The sequence below is a fragment of the Labrus mixtus genome, chromosome 23 (assembly GCF_963584025.1).
Source record: "Labrus mixtus chromosome 23, fLabMix1.1, whole genome shotgun sequence".
Taxonomy (NCBI): domain Eukaryota; kingdom Metazoa; phylum Chordata; class Actinopteri; order Labriformes; family Labridae; genus Labrus; species Labrus mixtus.
Window position 1 is genome coordinate 1,693,753 of NC_083634.1, and position 22,581 is coordinate 1,716,333.

At 44.7% G+C, this 22,581-nt stretch overlaps 1 protein-coding gene across 1 annotated transcript in view; it reads right to left on the reverse strand.

Moving 5' to 3' along the window:
- The window catches only part of efnb3b (ephrin-B3b), a 93,085-nt gene extending 78,134 nt beyond the window's left edge, over nucleotides 1–14,951 (reverse strand). Inside the window, exon 1 of the mRNA XM_061031473.1 lies at nucleotides 13,426–14,951. Within this exon, the coding sequence (XP_060887456.1) occupies nucleotides 13,426–13,574 (149 nt within the window). The 5' untranslated portion in view covers nucleotides 13,575–14,951. The remainder of the gene's footprint in view (nucleotides 1–13,425) is intronic.
- Between the last annotated feature and the right edge of the window lie 7,630 nt (nucleotides 14,952–22,581).

Sequence of the window (22,581 nt, forward strand, 5' to 3'; positions counted from 1 at the left end):
ATGATGTCATATTTCCAGTAAGGCTGTGGCACCTGACTTTTCCCACTCAAAAGAAAGAAAAAAAAATCTGAACACACAAACACCTGTCCCATGTCCAGGTGAGACATAACGTGCGGACAGTGGGACAGGAAGATAGAGAAAGGCTTTAGAGTGAGAGAAACAGGGCTTAGAAGGGGGCAGAGGGAGGATGGATGGATGGAAAGCTGCAGATAAACTAAGCTTCAGACAGCAAAGCAAAAAAAAAAAAAAAAAAAAAGGTGTGCTGGGAGAGAGATGCACTTTGTTGTGAGGGGGGGGCAGTGGACGGGGGGGACAGTGGACAGGCAGGTCTTGAAGGTGGAAAAAAAACAGGAGCAGGAAGCAGAAGATGCAGGCCTCGGTGAAAGAGCGAAAAACTAATGGGGGAGAGGAGAAGAGGGGGAAAAGGCAATAAAGAAGGAAAGAAGGAGAGGCGTGAGGGTGAGGAGGGAGGAGGGAGGGTCCATGGGTTCATAATCCCCTTACAGACAGCTTTGTTGAGTGATTGACAGCCCAGCGCGCCACGTTAGAGCCCGAGCACACGGGGCTGCCATGACTGGAGGGATTATCTCTCTACCCTGGCTTACAACACCCCCCCCCACACACACACACACACCACCTCATCACCACCTCATCACCCCCCCATTCGATAGGGTCAAGTGGTAGAGGCCAGTTTCTGTTGTTTTCACACTCTCTTTTCATGCTCGCTCAGAAACTCTGCTTTGTCTCTCCTGATTGTGTTGTTCTGCAAATAATGGTTAATACGATGATGGAGGGAGGGTGGGGGGGGGGAGGGGGTGGTACGCAAACCCACGCAGGGCATGTACACAAGTGCACGCACCCACGCATGACGCATGCCCGACATGCACACTAACACCCTTGCACACAGGCAGCCGCACACACACACACACACACACACACACATAAAACTGTCTCTATTCAGCATGCGAGGGCATCATGAGGATACAGAAGCACTTAAACAAGACCTTGAGTGAATTCTTTTGTTCTAGCTAAGTACCACCATAATAGAGTTAGCTCGCCCCATCACCAGAGTGATTACATTTAAGAGGAAACATAAGGAGAAAGCAAAGGTTTTGATTAAAATGAGATACCATAAAAAGAAAACAACACAGATGAATTGCAGCACTTGTGCGCGGCGGTTGGTGTTGCTTGGCCGCTCTTGCAGCTTTTTAGAAAATCAGATAATGTACGATTAACCAAGCCGCCAGAATACACACCTCGCAGACTGGACGTGTTGCAATACTCAGCTGTGTACACACACGCGGATATTATGGCCACCCAAGACATCGGCTCCAGATGGGCTATAGGCCTAACTGGGACCAGTGGCTTAACTGGAACACACAAAGTGGGGAACCAAATCCAAACACCATGTAGCACAGCTGTGTGAGTTAGCTAGCAACGTGCATACTCTTCAAAAACCAAAGAGCAGTTATGAGTGATACCCAACAGATACAGGTATTACACACACTCAACTGGTACAGGACTGCACATGTTGAGCAGTGACCCACAGTCATGCCACACATCCATCAACTGAGAACACAAGAGAGAGACTTTGGAAAAGGAAGGCTTTTGTCCCATCTCCCCCTTCTCAACCCCCCCTGCTCACCAGCATTCTTCTGGCTTGATTTCTCTTTGTGGGGAAAGGAGGGAGAGAGGGGAGAAAGAAAGGAAGGATGAAAGAAAACAGGGTGCTCCATCTGTTTTTCCCCCTCCTGCGATACAGCTGCACCGCCATGAAGAGCAACACTGACATGAAATCAGATGGAAGGACAGAAAGATTTTTAGAAGACAGGACAGCTAATGAGGGAAATGCTTCCTGATATCCAGAAGAAGATTGGGAGAGTGGTACATCTGCTCATGCATTTACGTGACTGTGTGTGTGTGTGTGTGTGTGTGTGTGTGTGTGTGTGTGTGTTTCTGCAGGCCGAGCTCTGGTTCACAGTGACTCCCAAATTACTCTGACACCCCAGTGATAGGCAATCATGATTATTCATCCTGTCCTCACTACAGAGGACCTATTTATTGCTTGACGGTGATGAGTGAATGAGGAGAAACAGAGACTACACATCAAAAAACCACCCACAAAGAAGAAGAAGAGACACAGAGGGGAGCAGACTGGGAAGAAAAAAGGGGGTAAAAAATAAGAAGGGAAAAGATGAGAGCTATTTCAAAAAAAAGGAGGGAATATATTTTACTGTCTGCCAACTCGCTGTAACATGATAACGGCTTGGATATGTAGAGGAGGAAATTTACACTGGTGGTAAGCCAGGCGACGAGAGGGAAAGTGAAAGAGAAGACAAAAGGAATGAAGGGGGGGGGGGGGATTAGTGCGGAGGAGAAGTGGACTGGTTTTACAGACGACAAGAGGGGTAAGAGTGCGTGTGGGAGAGCCGAGTGTGTGTGGGGCTTTCAGTGGGAAGGTGGTGGTATAGTGGGGAGGGAAGGGGGGTCTTTTGTTCACAGGGAGCAGAGTGAAGGAGGTAGACTGAAAGAGAGAGAAATATGCTACTGACGGAGAGAGAAAGAGAGAGAGAGAGCGAGGGGGGGTACCTCTGAAGAAATTCAACCCCTCCACTTGGACTTTTTCCAACACTGAGAGCAATAACATTTTTCATCTGTGCATGCATGAGTATGTGTGTGTGTGTGTGTGTGTGTGTGTGTGTGTGTGTGTGTGTGTGTGTGTGTGTGTGTGTGTGTGTATACAAGCTCTCCACTGTGTTCATGCATGCCTGGCTGTTTATGGCACTGTATGAGAATGTTGGGTTGTGTTAATGCTTGCTGCAAGACATGAGGTCAAAACAAAAAAGAGAGAGAAAAAGAGTAAAGGAGTAAAACCACTAAAAAGCAGCGCTGAGTCGTGTATTAAAGCCAGAGTCGGGTATCAGATGATGGCATGTCGACGGGGCAACAACGATCCACTTCACTGCTCTTTCTATACAAGATGGATCTAGTTAAAGTTCCTTGTCCTACACAACAAAGACCGGCACTGACGCTCTATATACTGCAGAGAAAGAACACTCAGGCAGTCAGTTTGGTTTACTTTTGTACTTTGTCTTAAATCATCACTTCAGGTTGACATGTTTTATCCGTACAATGTTGGGGTTTTTTAAAGTAGGAATAACAGCTTTGTTTTTGTTTGTCAGCGATGCATTGAAATGCACGCAATTCAATTGTGAAGGAGATTAGTACATTCAGAAGCTGGATAAGTCCAAAGAGAAAAATGTAGCCGCCCCTTCACGATCGAACGTTTACATGATGCTGAAATCTTTCTTTTTTTTTTTTTTCTTTTTTAAGTCAGACTAACACACAGTTTGGGGGTCAATTTCCTCTTACGTGTATGCACCCAAATCAGCCCCTAAACTGGCCCTTTGAGTTTGCACTTGCTCCACATACAGTTCCTATGCCGGGCCTTGACAACAAAGTATAACAGCATAAAAGTGTAAAAAAAGACAAAGGTACAACATGGCAAGTGCTTGAGCAGGAATCATGCACATGAGGAGATGAATTTTATGTTGTGTGAGGTGAAGGAGTTTAACATATTGAAGAACATGAAAGGTAGGCGATGTCATGTAACAGGTCAACTGGAAGAAGGTCTAATTGTTACTAGCTGAAAGGTCATATCGTCACCTACCTTAGCGGGGTCAGACATACTTCCGTCAATAAATCGATACTTCAACTATAGCTACCCTAAACTGTGCTTTGAATGTATAAAATATTAATTCATGGCATCATAATGCAGCCTTGTTATGAGCATTAGCTTATGGGGGCTAATGTTAGCCTGTGTTAGCTAACTTGAAATAGACATCCAAGTTGGTCAGTATAGGCTAAGCTAACTCTCAACCTTACAACTTGTTGTTTTTTCTTAAACTAAGATGCTAAACTTAGACTTGATAAAGCTTTAATGTGATTATGATACTGACTTTATGATGCTTAGCTAAGCTAGCTTACTGTGTCCTATGTGAGAAGAGCCAGGTGGGGATTTGTTTTCCTCAGCATATCATAAAGACTCAAACAAATGGTATTTTTTACAATGCAGTTTATGCCTGCATAAAACAAACAGGATAGCAGAAGTAATTTACTGAGATTAAAGGGTGCGGCTGAATAGATTTCTAAACTTTGAGGAGAGCTGAGCTGACTCTTTTCCTCTTCTTCCAGTCTATATGCTAAGATAGGAAAATTGTCTCCTAGTTCCAGCTCCCGTGCTCAATTCAAAGATTTAAGAGTGGTATTGATCTTCTCATCTAACACTCAGCGAGAAAGCAAACAAGCATGTTTCCCAAAACATTGCACTATTCCTTTCAGACAGTTAGATTCCATCGCTGATGTTCAGACTAAAAATACCAATGTTGTTGCTTTCACAGTTTTCTGCTCTCAACCTTGAGACAAAAGTGCACCGTGCTTAACCACAAGTGAGAAGTTTTTAGATCGCATTAGCCAGTTTAAATGGAAACACTTGTGCTCGCCTCAATCTCAGTATGTGATCTCCAAAATCTGCAAACAGCTATGCAACCCCACATGGAGCACCGACCCTCTGCATCCAAAAAGTGAACAATTCATCTTAATCTTACATTTTCATCTTAATGGTGAGTTATTAACATCAATCCTGCTTAAATTATGGTCGGTGCAGAGCCCAGGAAATGGTGCGTGATTTTTCCCTGCACAGCCGGCCAAGGTCAGTTTTCCCTATAGGCTGTAAGAGTGATGGGCTAATGCCAAAGCCAGATGGACTATACTCACTGTACGGCCTTTTACCTCCTAATTAGAAGTATGCATATGTGCACATACACGTACACACAGATGCATCTGAGGAGAAAAAAAAGCAAAGAAGCCTGTAAAAATAATCATGGCGTTGGGGGGGGGGGGGGGGGGGGGGGGGGGGTTTAGTGATTGAGAACGTTACAACTGATCTGAGCTGGAGAGGTCTGCCCATGCTCATACTGGATAATAAATGTTTGACTATTAGGAGGTTTCACAGTTACTTGTAGTTATTGCAGTGGGGCAAATCTGGACACAGTTTCCCCCTAAAGCCTCTTAGCATGAGGATCATCTCTGACCCATTGTAAGTAAATGGGTAAAGATTATCTTTAAGCTAAGATGCTTTGGAGTAATAGGTCTATATCTCCCAACACAAGCAGACCCAACATCTACTCCAACAGCCAGAGGATCCACACCCCCTCTAATCTCCCCACACACACAAATAAAAGCCATGCACTGTTTTGTAGTTGAAGAGAGTAGCTGCTTTTGCTTTGTTGCCACAGTCCTTGCAGGCATAGTGATTCATGTGTGCTTACTTTTTGCAGGCTCTGTGTGTGTGTGTGTTTCAAATCTCTGGATAGCAGCTTCTTATGCCAAAAATATAAATGCAAAAGAGATATTTAAAGAAAAAGCCACCTGTAACAACTCTGTCGCTTACAAAAGGACCATACTTACTGCTTTTTTTTTGCATTTCTACATCCATTTTGATGTTTGACAGTATACTTTTTTTATTCAGAACCAAAGAGAAACTATGTTCTCGCACGGCTACGACGGAGAACAATAAAAGAAAAGCACACGGGCTGAATGTCAGGTTTGGAGTATATTTTGGGGAATCAAAGAGCAAGGACTCCAAGACTCTCTCTCCAACAATCGCACAGGATGAATTCCATCAAAAGGCGAGGTAGAGACACCATTTGACTGCAGCCTCAAAAGACCAGAATAAAAGTTGACACCTGAATTGGAAACTTGGCTCTATAGACGGTCTCTAAACTTGGGCGTCTTGCATTCACTGTGTTTTTTTCTTATCTTTCTTTTTTTGTGCACACATTACAACGGGTGAAAACCTTCTCTTTTATGCGGCCCAGAAATTAGAAACTGAAGTAGAAGCAGTCAAGACCCAATAGAAAGAAAAAAAAGGTACAGGTTCACTACTAGATTTAAATAACACATCCTGGAGTGCAATGAACTTCAGATATTGATTATGCAGTGGAACAAAAAGAGCTTTCTTTTAAAGGGATTGATTTAGCTTTTGGCAAATTAAGACTATATCAACAGACCGCTCTGCCACGAGGCATTTGGCATCACGTCCGCCTCTTTGAATCCTGCGTACAACGAGTGAAGTCGAAGCGCAGCGTGCAATCGTAGCGTCTTATTATATGATCTCTTGAAAAAGGCAGGGATGGGGAAACAGCTGCCGGTCTCTTAATCGTGCGGCGCGAAGTTGATCAAAGAGCTCATTCAGCTCAAAAAGTCAATGAATTCCTTCAGAGCTTACCAGGTTTCATGCCGGACTTCACATGGGATAAATATTATGGGACGTGTCAGTAATGAGGAATGAGAGGTCGGCTCGGTTATGTGTGAGCAGGAAGCTGCTAGTCATGGTGGTGACCTGCAGATCATCAGTCACTCTGCCTGTCTGGACTCTGTCACATCAGCTAGTACCACTGTCAAACCCTGCAGCACTCCCCAAACATCCATCTCACTTTCTCCTCGCTCTCCTTCACTGTCTTTCATGTTTTTTTTTCTTTCCTTCTCTGACTTCCTCTCCTCTTTCTCTCCCTTGTCTCACCCCGACAACACCCACTTCTTCTCCCTCCTGCCCTCTTAGCTCGAGTCCATCGGAGATGTTTGCTCAAACGTCAGCTGTGACAAGGCACAGCTGTCCACAGGATAAACTCGCTCATTTGTCTCTCTTGTCTCCGGCACTAACACACTCGTTCTCTTTAATATTCGCTTAGAAAGTCATTTTGGGCCACCGTCCAATCAAAAGCGTGGCGCTGACGTCCGTTAGCAGGCGGAGAAAGCGAGTGATGGAGTTTCAGTGTTAAAAAAGGGGGATGAGACACACAAAGGCCGAAACTGGAAATGGACTTTGGCATGCAGAACAAGTGACTGGGAGATAAGAGGACGAAAAACTTTGTTATTAGATTTGCATTTTACAACTTCTACATAGACATTTGTGAATATGCAAAACAGGACTCCACCTTGAGTAGTGAGTAGGTGTGAAAGACCTGCCCTACAACTGATGTCTCCATCAAGGCAAGATTTTATTTTGAAAATCTCCAAATCTCAGAAATTTTGTCAAAAAAACAAACATTTTTTAAACTTTTTTTTCAAATTCAAATCTACAGAAGCCCTAAGAGGACATGCATCCATACATTTTATATAACTCTGTAGTCATGTGATAAGAAGTCTCAGTTGTTTTCCTGAGATCTTGACTTGTTTATCTTGTTTAATATGAATAACAGTGATGGATTTCCGTAGATAGAAACTGATTTTTAGTCGTTGTAAGTTATTTGCTGCAGTTTTCAATATTATTTAACCTATTTCTAGAAAAACTTTTCTGAGCAAATTAGAGCTTTTAAAAAACATTGAAGAAACTTTCTGCAGTGGGAAGTGCACTTAGGAAGCTTAACAACGACTTGGAGATCTTCACACCCATTTTAGTATTCATGGCACAAACACACATGCCAGCACATCCTCTGTCACAAACCACAATCTACACACACACACACACACACACACACACACACACATGAAATGACAACGGTGTCATCTCCCTCCTGCTGCTCTCCCGTCATCTGGAGTGATGCCGAAGCCTCAGTCGCTGCTGCTAAAATACATCCCAGTGTTGTCGAGATGAGCAGAGCTGCATGCAGAGCTGGGAGTCCCGTGATACTGAGCCCAAACAAAACACATGAGGGGAGGAGGAAGGATGGATGACAGAGGAGGATGAAAGGGCTAAGAGACTGCAATGTGAGTAAAAGGACGGTTTGACAGAGGTTGCGTCTACGTTACACACACACACACAAACTCCTGGCCTATCAGGTCCACACACACACTTTCATAATGGCTTCTCATCCCACCAGTTTGCTTCTCTTTGTCACCCGGGGGAGGAGGATTGACCTGGCCCAGTCCAAATGCTGCCAGGAGGATTGGATGATCCTGCTTAGGCAGGGTGTGCTGTGGAGCAAGCTAATGAGAGGCCAATGTGTGTGTGTGTGTATGTGTGTGTGTGTGTGTGTGTGTGTGTGTGTGTGTGTGTGTGTGTGTGTGTGTGTGTGTGTGTGTTGGCTGGCTTTGCTAAGGGGCTCTGGGTTCAGCCACCCAGGGCAATCTGCCCAGTGATGCTGGGACACATGTGACCCCTTCAGACCTGCAGCTTGGATTACTGTTACCACTACTTCCACTGTGAATGTGTGTGTGTGTGTGTGTGTGTGTGTGTGTGTGTGTGTGTGTGTTTCCAGGGAAGACTTGTTCCTGCATGTGTTCCAACATTCTGAACTAGCTCAGTCAGCCGCACGCTTTTTAATCTCCTTCATCCTAATCATCAGCACTTTTAACAATTACCAAAATCCCAAAGTCACTTCTAAAGCCCCCGGGGACTGTGGGAGTAAATGAGTTCTTTAGCTAACCCCTGCATATTTACAACAGCGCTTTATAGCTCTTATGATGTTGATGAATGCACACTGGCCCTGCCAAATAAACTTATAATCGAGTGATAAAATAATGAATGAATTCCGAGTGGAACAACGGTCCGTGACGCCTGCCAATTTCCTCACCTCTGCCATGTGCGTGTGTGTGTGTGTGTGTGCGCGCACATCCTCCCGTCTGTGTTTACCGTCTCATTTTAACGGTGTGTGTGTTAAATGCTCACTTGCACATGCAACAAAGGAGATATATTCAGACCACACACTCTTTACACACGTGTCAGACATAAACGAGAGATGAGGTCGTGCCCCCTGAGGGTCATTTTGTGTGTGTGTGTGTGTGTGTGTGTGTGTGTGTGTGTGTGTGTGTGTGACAGCATCTGGTGAGAACATGCGGCTGTGATAGATCTGTCTGTTCACATATCTGTATTTTCACAGACCAGCTGCAGACCTGAGTCCATCTGAGGAACAAAGAGAGAAAAAAAGAGCCAACCAAACGACCAATGAAAAAGACAGAACGAACAAACAACGAGCGATCATCAAATGTTCAAACAATCACAAGAAATGAACGATGAGCGACGCCAATTAACAACACAACCAAGGAGCAAACAAACAGGAAATGAAAGAAGAACCAACCAACCAACCAACAGAAGAACCAATGAACAGACAGAATGAATGAACGGACGCCAACCGAGCGTCCAACTGACTGAACGAGCGGAACAAATCAGCAAACAAACAACCAATAGAAGGAACAGCAAAATAACCAACGAAAGAAAGAAAGAAGAAAGAAAGAAAGAAAGAAAGAAAGAAAGAAAGGAAGGAAGAAAGAAAGAAAGGAAGGAAGAAAGAAAGAAAGAAAGCGACTCCAGACTCTGGTTGGATTGGCTGCCGTCTCCCTCTCCATTCTGCCACATCAGCTGAAACCTCTTTTCACAGCTCCTGTTGCTCTCAGCTCGTAAACTTACACTCACTCCTCTTTTTCACCAAGGGAAAGAGAAAAGAGAGATAGAGAGAGAGAGAGAGAGAGAGAGGGGAAGGGGAGGCGGATGGTGCCGCTGCCTTCTTGCTTTAACAGCAGCTCCAGCAATATGCTTCACATTCTTTCCTCCTCTTCTTCTCCTCGACATTCCTCCTCTTGTTCTTACACTCCCTCCCTCACTCTAAAAATAAAATAAAATAAACTACCCGGTGGATATTCTCTAATCATTTAGCCTAAGGATGCGTGTAGGCTTACAAGGCTTCTGCTTACTTATCCACACAGCCCAGAAAAGCCTCGCTGCATGCATGAATTATGCATGGAGAGGAAACCTACGGGTGGATTTTTTTAACGGGGGGTGAAACTGGGTGTGGACAAACAATCAATAAATGAGTGTTGGAATGCAGCCCGTCTGATATGACACCCCGTTTGACCCACTAACACGTATTCCACTCTCTGCGCTCAGCCCCCACAATGCCCAAGAACATTTCCAGTGATTTCTTTTTTTTTTGAAACAGTTGAAACACTTAGCCTAGTTAGCTGGTCTTTTATCCAGCACCAATTAGCCGGCGATTAATGAATTATTGAGAAACGGGGAAAGGGGGGGGATTAAATTTTAATGTGGATCTTAAGGGGGGAATAGTTGTATTACAAGTCACCGCGAGCGGCAGAGCGAGGAGACGCCCACCCTCAGCAGGCGTTCACAATAATCTACAGCCGTTTACCAAAGCATGGAAGGAGAGAGAGAAAAAAAAAGAGAGGAAGGGGGAGAGAGAAAGTGTGAGTGGAGGGACGGGGTGAACGAGAGGGTTTTGGCTTGGAGAAAAGACGCTGTGATCAAACTTGCAGAACGGCCAAAAGCTACAAAAGTCCATATGCTGTGATAGGAGGAGTGACCACAGCCAAAACCCTCTCTCTGTTTAAATCATTGTCTTTGTGTGCGTTCGTCCACCAAGTGACCCTTCACTGCTCCCCTGTGTGTATGGGTCACCTGCCACCCCTGCACCCTCTCCACCTAAACAACCCCCCCTAAACTCCGGAGCAGTAATGTAAGATTGGATCTTTCATTAGGGCGCCCGTGTAAGGCCGATAATAGGAGATGCTGAGATAAGGATAATGTATGTCTGAGGGGGAAGCTCTCTCCAAGGTGATCGTTCTGGTTCAGTTCGCTCTTCCTCAAGCAGAACCTGTATTGGCACTTCAGACTTAACTGGTATTGATTTACTTAGGGTTAGGACTGCCCTCCCCCCCTCCCTCTGTGGCTCCTCCTGTTTCTCATTCACCTCCTGCCAACCTGTCTCTGTTTATATTCCTCCCAGAACACCTCTGTCTCTTTTCCTCTCTGCCAGGGTGAAGTCATTTCATCTGATGGAGCAGTCAATAAAAGCTGCTCTTCATGGTATTCTGATAGTGTGTTTAACTGTACATCACATCAGGCCGATCATTTGATCTTTTATTTATTACAGGAATTAATCAGATAAGAGGAAGAGGCATGGGTGCCCACTTTCTCCCGCCTCACCCTGTCACTCCTAACACATCTCTGAGTGTGTCAGCGGCTGCTGTAGCGCCGTAATTAGTGGCTGGATGTGACACATGTTTCCAATTTGCTACGTCTGGTCACTGAACTGGAGGGGGGGAGGGGGTGACGGAGCGAGGTAGAGATAGAGACAGGCGGAAAGTGACAGGAGAGGAAGAACAAAAAAAGAGAGGAGAGATGGAAGGGGAGGGCGGGGTCAGGGGGGGAGGCAGCTTGAAGAAGAAGAAAATGTAAGAAAGAGGGTGAAAGGTGGAGGAGAGAGAGGGTGAGGAGGAGAGAGAGAGAGAGGGAGAGAGAGGGTGAGGAGGAGAGAGAGAGGGAGAGAGAGGGCGAGGAGGAGAGAGAGGGTGAGGAGGAGAGAGAGGGAGAGAGAGAAAGAGGGAGAGAGAGGGCGAGGAGGAGAGAGAGGGTGAGGAGGAGAGAGAGGGTGAAAGGTGGAGGAGAGAGAGGGTGAAAGGTGGAGGAGAGAGAGGGTGAGGAGGGGAGAGAGAGGGTGGAAATTGCTCATAGAGGTGGAAAAGAGAGACGGGAGTAGAGGCGGTGCAGGTGGACGGTCTGAACTTCAAAGCAGCCTGCAGAGGTCCAGAGGTTAACAACGTGACAGTCCATTTGCTCCACACAGATGATGTGAACCATACATGTGCTCCTGCACCTGATTGATACACACTACTGCTCCTGCTTTACAAACCACATGTGTGTGTGTGTGTGTGGGCTCTGGATTCCAACCAGTGGAAGATATATATACACTACTTGGACAAGCATGGGCCCTTAACATATTTCAGCCCAGGGCCAAAGCCTGACTTCGCCCTGAGGCAGCTGAAACTGGAGTAGTGCTCTTGTCATGTAGAGAGCGAGGAGTACATGGAACTGTGTAGAAAGAGCCAAGAAAACAAAGTGGAGGAATGACTAAGCTGATTAACTGTGAATGAGAAGCTTCATGAATGAGCTTCAGAGTATACAATAGGCTTTGTATTTTCAATATATGAGCGAGCAAATCAGCGCAGATGAATATGGAGGCTGGCGTTCAAAGCCACCACCCCTCTAATTGCCCAGCCAGGCCCCCCGTTCACTAAGCCCTGTGACACCCACCCCAATGCTAAACTCCATTAGGAGACAATCACCTGGAAGGCCTCAGAGAGTCCGGGCTGTTAGCTTCTCAGTGAAAATTACCCTCCCGTGTCCACATTCTGCTCCCTGTCGGGTGAATCCACCCACTGATGACAAAAAAAAAAAAAAAAGCCCCTCATTAAGGGCTTCATGCCTGGCTCCACAGCGGGGGGGCCCACGCACAGTCACATCTGTGGAGAGGGGAGAAACCAGGCAGGCCGTAGCCTACAGCACATGGAGGCATTAAAAACCTGTTAGTGTTTGAAGAAGCCCCCTGGCATGGGTGTGAGCTGGTGGTGGCAAGTTCTGGTAGGCTAGCTAAGACTGTCTAAATATGCTTTTGTGTTTTTTTTTTTTTTTTATTGAAAATGAGTCATGTTTGCATAGTTACAAGGGGGGCCTCTTGAGACCAGTATTTCCACAAAGCTGATAGCTCAGTGGCCCAAATATTGAGCTGAAAAAATGTCATTGTCCCAGTTTTTCAAGAGAAATTGAGGCCTGGTGTCACCTCTATACAAGCCGCCCTATTATTCTCAATAGCCCCCCCACCACCCCAACCTTCCTACCCTGAAGGAGAACCATTCAAACACTGGGAAATTGGCAGAGGTGTGAGGAAAGTGGTGTCGGTCGTTAAGCCGGGCCGGCCCGAGAGGTGTTTAAAATGACATTTCCTCAGCTAATGCCTGACACCTTCTCCAGAGGCAAGAGAGAGAAAAATGCAAATGAGCAAGGCATGGCAGAGTGGGCAGACGCGGGTTGTTCATGAGGCCTGCGGGCCGGGGAGGGGGGCTAGACTTTAATCAAGGTCATCCAGCAACTGCAAATTAGAGCATCTCACACACACATTTTTATGATCCTGCGCACAGTTTCTGTGTTTCCTGGCTTACAGAGACTTTAGCAAACAAGAAGTACATCTGGATGATCCTCAGTGATCAATGTGAGGGGGGGGGGACAGACTCAGACCAGCTGTGAACCAGAGGAGACAGTTTCTGCTCCCAGTGTGTACATTTATCACATTTCACTGTTTATATCGAAACCCTGTTGGATTCCAAACAATGGTGATGGAATGATGTTATGTTGGGGAGAAAGTCAAGGAACTGGCAAACTACATATGTTCTTTAGAACAATAAACACAGTGACCCTGTTGAGTTAGTGTTTTTATGTGTTTTTGTGTTACTTTTTAGGCACTTTGCTTCCAATCAATGTGTCCTAAATCTCTCTTTCCAAGAACAAGATGTATACCACCCTTCTAACATGCAACCAGAGTCATTATTCGATCAGTTTGTCCCCCCCCCACGTTCAAACCTGCAAAAGAAGCAACCAGTACAATGTGAAGGTCTGTAAGTGGGGTTTGCTCTTACCTTTCGTTCAGAGAATTCCAGTAGATAGGCTCCATATTGCTGGCCGTCGTCCCCAGTAAATCCAGTAAGAATACCAGCAGGATCCACAATCCATTCCCACTTCTTTGACACGCCATCTCAACCCTGACACCCAGCATATGTAGCCCCATTTAAAAGAGAAAAACAAAAAGGGCACTTTTACTGTGTTTTCAATGCTGATGCAAGGAGACTCTCAAAAACAATGGATGTGTGCGACTGCAGCCGAGCAGGCTTTAGGTAGAGGCAGTCAAAGTGTGAAGTAGAAGCCTGTTGTATTCAACCTCATGGATCCCAAAAATGTAAAAATTAAACCGAAACCAGACCCGAAAAGGTTGCAGGGAAAACTTGTTCAATCCTCCGCGCCTGGATCTCCAGAAACGATCGTTTTTTTTCTCCGCGTCCACGATCGTACTATTTCAGTGCCAATCCCATGACTTTCCCATTAATTTGTCATTAGTCCTCCTTTTTTTCTGAATCAGCGCTCCTCAACTGAAATATAACTCCAAGGAATCGAAATTTTCTGATATTTATCGCCACCCAGGAGCTATGTGTGCTTCTTTTCGGTGCGCCCTAATTGTCTTTTTCCGAACAATGTTCCCTTGTTCTCTGTGCCGACTCTGTGTGATTTCTCTCCCATTACCTTGTTTTCCCGCAACAAGATCCACCTTCCAACATATAAGGCAAGGGGCTGAAAAGAAATCTTATCAGTCTGTTAGAAGTGAATTAGTCGAGATCAGGCCAAAAAACGGTGCCAGCTGAAGCGTTTAAAATGGAAAAGATGTCACTGGTGTCCACAGCTCCATCCTCATAAAGACATGTTGATGCTCGGTGGGCTTTAGTCAGTCAGTGCGCATTACAATCCTCATTCTCATCTTTGTGAAATACTCAGGTTGAACAACGGCTCGTAAATCCGAAAATCCTTTGAAAACCGATTCCTTGAAAATTAAAAAATAGAAACAAAATCAAGATCCAAATCGTGGATAAGTCCCTGATTCAAATCGAGCTACGACCCAAAACAACTGAGAGAAACAAAACCAAAGAGCTAGAAAAGCATCCTCGCTGTGGTCATGTCGCATAAAGGCCAACGTGAAACTTGTGAAGTGATTAAAAAAAATAAGATTCGAGCAGCACGCATCAGTCCGTGTTGGAAATTGAAGCCTGTCTGATGCAGCGCGTCGTTTGGAGAGCTGGACGCGCTTTCTTCATTCGTTATCTCATCCGTCTCTCTGCCTCAGAATCCCACTGCTTTGACTTGCCCTAATGCTCGCAGCACATTGACAGACCGACTGGCTTGTTTGAAAGAAGGCGGGGGGAAAAAGGGGACGTGGATGAATGAAAAAAAAATCCCCATCCTCCGACTGGCAGGCATGGGCGCACTGATGGAGCGCAATTCTTCCTGGCTTTTTTTCGGGGGGTGGGGGCGGTATCGAGTCCCCTTCAGCACCTCCTCTCTCCTCCTCCTCTCTTGGTTTCAGGGGCCCCCCAACTCGGACCTCTGGACTCCCTGGCGCTCTATTCTGCCTCCTTTTCAAACGCCGAAGAAGAAGAAACCCCCCCCCACCTCCTTAGACGCTCGCCAACGTGCGCCCTCCTCTGCTCAGCGCCGTGATGGAAGAACACCAGCGCCCTCCATGTATTAAGTGGGCATCACATGAGGCACTGGCACAGGATTGCATTGAAAAAAAAGTCGACCTGAAATTTAAGAGCTGTATTTCACACAGAAAAAAAAAGTCCTTTTAGGAGTGTTTCAGGTTTATTAGGGATGAAATGCGCCTCAAGGTACATATTTAAAAAATATTACTACACTATTTTAAAGGATAAAGTTCAATCCCACAGTCAAACTATGAGTAACATGCACATATTTGGAAACTGTTGCTTATATAAAAATAAATACTTCATTGAAAAGAATGACGTCACACTTATTATAGGACTGGTTTCACCTCAGAAGTATGCAGTCCGGTCTAAACAAAAAGGATCCCCCCTCTCTGTCTGTGTGGAAGGATGTGGACCTAAAGGAAGAGTCCCAGCATCCAGCACCGACACTTTAAAGTGGGTCATCCACCTTGATGAGGTACAGGATGAGCCGGCTGACAGGCCCCCCGTTGAGGGACCACACCAGTGTTTACACTGAGGCCCCTGTAGCCAAAAGAAAAGGATTCACTTAAACAGACACTGCTACACACAGACAGAAACATGTAGGCGATTAGAGATGGAGGACTGTCAAATCCGTGGCTGTACTGCCCCCATGTGGTAGATACAGAGCATGAAATTGACTGGACTGGATGTACTCTGCAAAGCCAAATGAATTCATATGTCTGGCATTATTTTAGGCTAACTGCTTCTCATTTCCTTCATTTCCTTACCTTACTTAAATCCATTCACTTTCTGTGATCTTACACTTTTTCAAGAGCTGAAACCCCAGATATGTTGCTCTAGATTAACCATTTTTGTGAATCCAAAATGTAGATATTTTGAAAGGAGCACTTGGGGTTTTTTTACACATTATTTTCATGTTGTTCTTCTCTAAATAACTTTAAGACTGTCAATGTGGTGCTTAATGTCATTGGAGGCTCTGGAAGGGACTTTTAGAAGAAAAAAATGATGATGTCATAGATCTGCGATCAGTTTTGTTTTGTCTTTTGGTGTAAGATTTAAACATGTGTTTTTACAGTATATCCTTTGGTTTCTAAATGAGAGGTGTTGAATTTAAAGAAATGACCCTTTAAGAGGAATTTGAATTGCATTATTTAGAAATGTAGGAGCCATTTGGAGTTTGAGCAATTTCAATAGAAGTCTCCAAATGTGAGCTCTTGTGTGTTCTTTTGAGTGCCTCAAATTTGTGAAAGTGCGATGTACAATCTGTAAAAGTGCCACTTTAAAAAGAATGATTTTGGCCGCTCTTTTCCCCCCTAAAAATCATCTTTAATTACAAAACTTACTGCAAGTGCTCATACATGTGTGTTTTGCTTAAATTGACGGACTTGAAGGAGATTTTTCTGCCACGATAAGAATGCACAACACTTCTCAAATTGTTATCCTGCAGGACACATTTGAATACTAGTGTGCCCAGATGACATTTTCAAGTACAAAATCATCCTGTACAAAAAGCTGAGCAGCCTGCAATGCTTCGACATAATGCTGAGTCCTTGAGTTCTCCAAACTCCAGCTGCACAACAACACAATTACAGAAAACATCCAGAGAGAGATACACAAAGAAAAGAGACCTGTAATGCTTTTCATGGAAAATATTTCTCTTAGAAAAAAAAACAGTGGGAGGAAACACTCAATGCAACACCTCCTGCTGTTACTGCACTGTCAGGGAGCGAGGGGAAATGAAAGTGAGATTGAGACAGAGGGGGAGCACAGGGAGGGGAGGAACAAAGATTATACAGAAGTCAGGTTTACAAGAGCTGCAGACCTGAAGCGAGCGACGCTTTGTTGTCTTGCTCAAAGGCGCTTCAGCAGAGCAGAGGAGTCATCTAACACGGACTGAAAAGAGGACTGGAGAGTAAGACAAAAGTGCAGACTCTTTTCTCCGCAATGCCCAATTATAGCATGCTTTCAAGAAGAATTGTAATTGCAGGTTAGGGGATCCAAACAAGCAACAAATACAGCATTGAGATTTTATAGAGCCAGTCATGGAGAGCGAGAGAGAAAAAGACAGCATTGATGGAGCTGTTTCTGTTGAGCTGGCCTCCCAAAACCTTGGCAGGGCAGATGACAGAGCTAAATGTAGTGGAGGAAGACAGACTGGTTTATAGACAACAGTAGTTCAGAGGTGGAGCTGGCATGAAAAACAAACCTTCTGCTCTGTCTGGGAATCTATGTGTGTGGGGGAAACTGGCAGAAATGTGGCTCTCGCTGGCATTTGTGTTTGTGTGTGTCGAGGATGAGTCATTTTTTTTTTAAACTGTAGAGCTATAAGATACCACCTACATCAGACCTGCCACACCGCTGAAAGACTGAATACACTTACACTCAGGAGGTATAGTGAACCTAAGGAGTGTGAAGATGCATGTGGTTATTACAGCTTATTTATTGATGCTGACCTCATTTACTGCACCGACCTTCAACTCTTCATAACCGCATCCGCTCCCCGGTGACTCTGGCTGAAGTCTGCTCCAGCTGCCAGACCACACTGCACACACACACACACACACATTATGAACTATAAACACACATGCAGATAGGCATGTGCATCCCTTTCACACAGTGTGATGCAAACACAATCAATTACAGTAAGAGCTTTGTTAACATTCTGCATGTGAGGATTATGGTTAGAGAACAGGAACACACAGAAAGACCTCAGACAGGAAAACATGCACCCTGATGGGAATGAATGTTGCACAAGTGTGTGCGTGCACGAGGGGGGGTGTGGCTCGGTGTCAGAGCATGGCACCCTCGCCCGCCTGCCAGTTGATAGATCTCAGCTGCACGTCTTTATCCTTCAGCATCTGTCTGTCCCTGTGAGCTTCCTCATCTTTACACACATGCACAGCGCCACAGCGAGAACGGCTCCCCTGCCAACACACACACACACACACACACACACACACACACACACACACACACACACACACACACACACACACACACACACACACACACACACACACACACACACACACACACACACACACACACACACACACACACACACACACACACACACACACACACACACACACACACACACACACACACACACACACACACACACACACACACACACACACACACACACACACACACACACTCCTGTGACAGAGACGGGGGTGGTAGGGATTAAATGAGGTGAGGGGTTGTGCAGATCACACTTATGGATTGCACAGAGCGACTGGCTGATTCTGCATTAGTAAACAATTTGTACCTGACAGCTGATCTCCCTCACACATCTACCTACATTTGCATATTAAAACCAGTCTGCATGTTTGTTCTTGTTTTGCTATAATTATGAGGATTATTCATTGGCTGCAATCATTCTCTAACCTTAAAAAAAAACACCACAAACAGAAAATAACTTTAACCCTGCAAGGTTACACTGCAGGATTTCAAAATGCAATCAAATCAGTTTCTGGTGTTGCTGGTCGGGTATCTTATATGCAGGAAGTTACTTGAACTCATCACCCCTCCTTCCAGCTTCTGAAAAAAATCAAGTTAGCCTCTGAGTTGGCTTCAGTTGACACTCACCCTAACCCAGATATTCTGCAGAGATCTCCACACGTCACACTAGTTCTGAACAGATTTGGAGTGTGTTGTAACTTATTCTCCGGGACAAGCATACTAAATCTGCCTGACATTTGAGTGGGATGTGGGATTCTTATAATGCACAATGTCATTTGTCAGAAAATGAGAAGTTGCTTCCTGCAAGAAAAATTATAAAAAACTGCAAACACAATCTGTGGAATTTGGATAAAAATTATTTGTTTAGAAATGTTTTCCTATTGTGGAGTTTAACTTCAGCTGGGATTCTATCAGATGATCAGAATAAATACAATAATCAGAGAATAAAGGTTATAACTCAGGACATGTTTTAAGTTATTAGCAAGGACCCACCAAAAGGACCCCGACATCATACCTAGTTATCAGCTGTTGTTTTTTTTTTTTTCAGATTTGCCACCCAACTGTTAAAATTGATACAATCCTTAATGGCTGACACTTCCTGTCTGTTAGCTGTTGAATACGACACCCAGAGGCTTTTGCTAGCTTTCTTGAGATCTCAACTTAATTATCACATTACTCACGATAACAAAGCTGGTGTTCCCATTGTAATGGAGTCATTTTAACTCATTACCTTGAAACAACAAAGCTTGTTTCCTTATGTCAACGGGATCATTTCCTGGTGATGTAGAAGACATTTTGTAGGCTGGTCCCTGTTGGAGGCCAGATCCCCGACATGCCCATGCTGCCGGAGCCCACGCTAATGACATCAGTCAAGCCTATTTCTATGTTTTGTGCTTTTTCAACTCTTAGAGTACAAGATGAATAAGTCAGGATTACAGAAAAACAACAAACAAAACGAATACGGGAAAGTACTTGTAATCACAGGAAAGAGTAAAAAAAATCATTTGTATGTATGCATGTCCGCTTTGGACAAACGCTTAACTTGCACCTTTTAGTTTGTTTAATGTCAATAACTTTTAAAAGCCTAAAGAGGTCAAAACTATCAGGGGTTTCATAAGGAAGCAACAGATAAAAATTATAATGAACTAGCAGAACATTGTTTTTTTCTGTCCTTTGTAATCGATGATCTTCCTTCTTCCTGTTATGGTAAGGGAAGTGTGGACTTTGTACATAGCACTGCCAGATGTTAAATGTTATTGCAGTCAAGTGTATTCACTTAGTGTCCATGGAGTCAACAACAAGCTAGTTATAGGCTGCTACTACAATAAAAGGCCTGACTTAACCTCTCAACAAACGTTAAATCCTAACACTGTGAAGGCCTTTATGAGGTGCAGGGCACCAACAATGTGCCTACCTGGGCCAATTTTCTCCTCATCCTGACTTTATGAGAATATTTGGAGCAGGTACGTACACACACACACACACACACACACACACACACACACACACACACACACACACACACACACACACACACACACACACACACACACACACACACACACACACACACACACACACACACACACACACACACACACACACACACACACACACACACACACACACACACACACACACACACACACACACACACACACACACACACACACACACACACACACACACACACACACACACACACACACACACACACACACACACACACACACACACACACACACACACACACACACACACACACACACACACACACACACACACACACACACACACACACACACACACACACACACACACACACACACACACACACACACACACACACACACACACACACACACACACACACACACACTTCTCCTCTGTGTACCTTCTCTCCCTTCCCCTGCCTCCTTTTTCTTTTCCTCAGTGTCTCCATCCTCTTCCTAATCTCCTCCTCCATCTGTCTCCTCAGTTCCAAGCAGAGCTCCTCTGACCTGGTCGAGTGCTCCACCTGTTCCCCGACACCGCTCTGCCTCCAGCCGTGTCAACCGCCCGACTTTCTCGGTAAGCCTCCCCCTCCAGCCACCATGGAGAGGCGGATGAGGGAGGGAGGGAGGGGGTGAAGAAAGGTGTAAAGAATGGACAGATGCTGGGACAAGAGAATGTCCAATGTAGCCTGAGGGCGGGTAGGTGGATGACTTCAGGCCCTACTGTTCTACCTTTCCCCCCCAGAGGGCAATTACACAAGCAACCACTCTGCATGTGGCATCACACACCCTGCTAAACCACCGAGATCACATCCAATCTGTCAGGGTCAGCTGGGAGACTTGAAGCTTAATGTACTTCAATAGGCCAGCCCTCCTGATAAGCAGCTACAGGGATCGCCAGAGGGGGAAAAGGGAGAGCAGGATGTGATGATGAGGTGAAGGATAGAGGCAGACATGCGAGTACATATCTTGAGTTTATTCTATATGCATTAAGGCTTATATCGGAAGCTTGATCCAAAGGCAACTGGACTGGTTGAAGATCTTCAAATTAACCATGACCTGGATATCTGAGAACCTACACAGACATTAAGGCTTATATATACGTGAGAAAAAAAATCTCAGTGCAGAGCTTCTCATCTCCGTCTGCCAGCCAGAGTATAGAATACTATGAAATGACATCTTTTCTCCGTATTAATCTTGCTAGCTCCTCCAGATAGATGTTCATGTGTGTGCCTTCCACATCTGGAGTGGATAAGAGAGGATCAGACTGCACAGTGAAATGAAACCTCTGGTGCTGTGCTTTTTCCCCGGCTTCAGAGCATGTGCATGAATACAGGTGCCAATTATTTTCACATCTAATGTAAACCAGAGAACAAGGACGCGTCAATCACCACCGCTGCCTGGAATGGAAATGGGATATATTCATATGAACGCGGCTATTTTGGCAGCTGATGAAATGGGTTGGTGGGGACTTATAAAAATATCCCTGCAGATTCGGGCTTTGTAAGTAAAACCTCAAGTCATCTGAACTTCAGACTGGGCCGTCTATAATGAGCCGAAAATGTGTCGGTGTGAAAATTGCGTTTCTACTCCTGACTGAGAACAATAAGGGGTTTCATTTTCTTTCTTTTTTTTTTAACACATGCTCATAAAGACATTCACTATTCTGGGGTTTGGCTTCTGACTTAGCTCGTGTTAATAGAAGATGCCATTGATCATCATGTAGGAAACTCATGGAGCCTGACACTAACTAGAATAATAGTGCAACACAACACTGCTAATACAAGGCTGTCTGCATCTCTGAAGCTGTACATAGTGCTGCCTTGAGCAGTTAGTCCTACTATATGTCAAAGTATTGGACATGACAAATTTGACCTGGTGATGGCCCTTAATGAACCCATGGTTAAAAAAACTTTTTTGGCTTCAGGGGGGACATGCTGTAAACACAAGTTTTGTGTAAAACATGAAGAACAGCAGAAAAAAATCAAAAACGTAGACATACATAATATTCACTTTTGATTTGTATTTACCACATTTTGTTATCAAAATAAAGATTTGTATTTTTTTTTGGGGGGGGGGGGGGGGCATTTTCTGCCTTTATTGGAGAGATAGGACCGTGGATAGAGCTGGAAATCAGGGAGAGAGGGAGAGTGGGGAATGACATGCGGGAAAGGAGCCACAGGTTGGATACGAACCTGGGCCGCCCGTTTGGAGCATTATGGCCTCCATACATTGAGCGCACGCACTAACGACTGCATCACCGCCAGCACTTATCGAAATAAAGAACACATCATTTCCTAATATGAACATAAAAAAGAATGTTTTATCTGGTTTGTTTTCTCTCTTTTTTCTTATCGCAATATATATCACAACCAGGGTTTTCCTATATTGTACAGCACTGTCTTGTATCTAACAGAAGCTGCGCTCCCCCAGAATCCACACAAAAAATAATGATATGGTCAAAAATTAACACCAATTTTAAACGTTTCAAATAGGCTTACACACACTTGTTCTTACCAAAAGACTTCTGTATAAACTATCCAGGAAGTGTTTTATCACGTTTTCAGATAATATGTGCAAC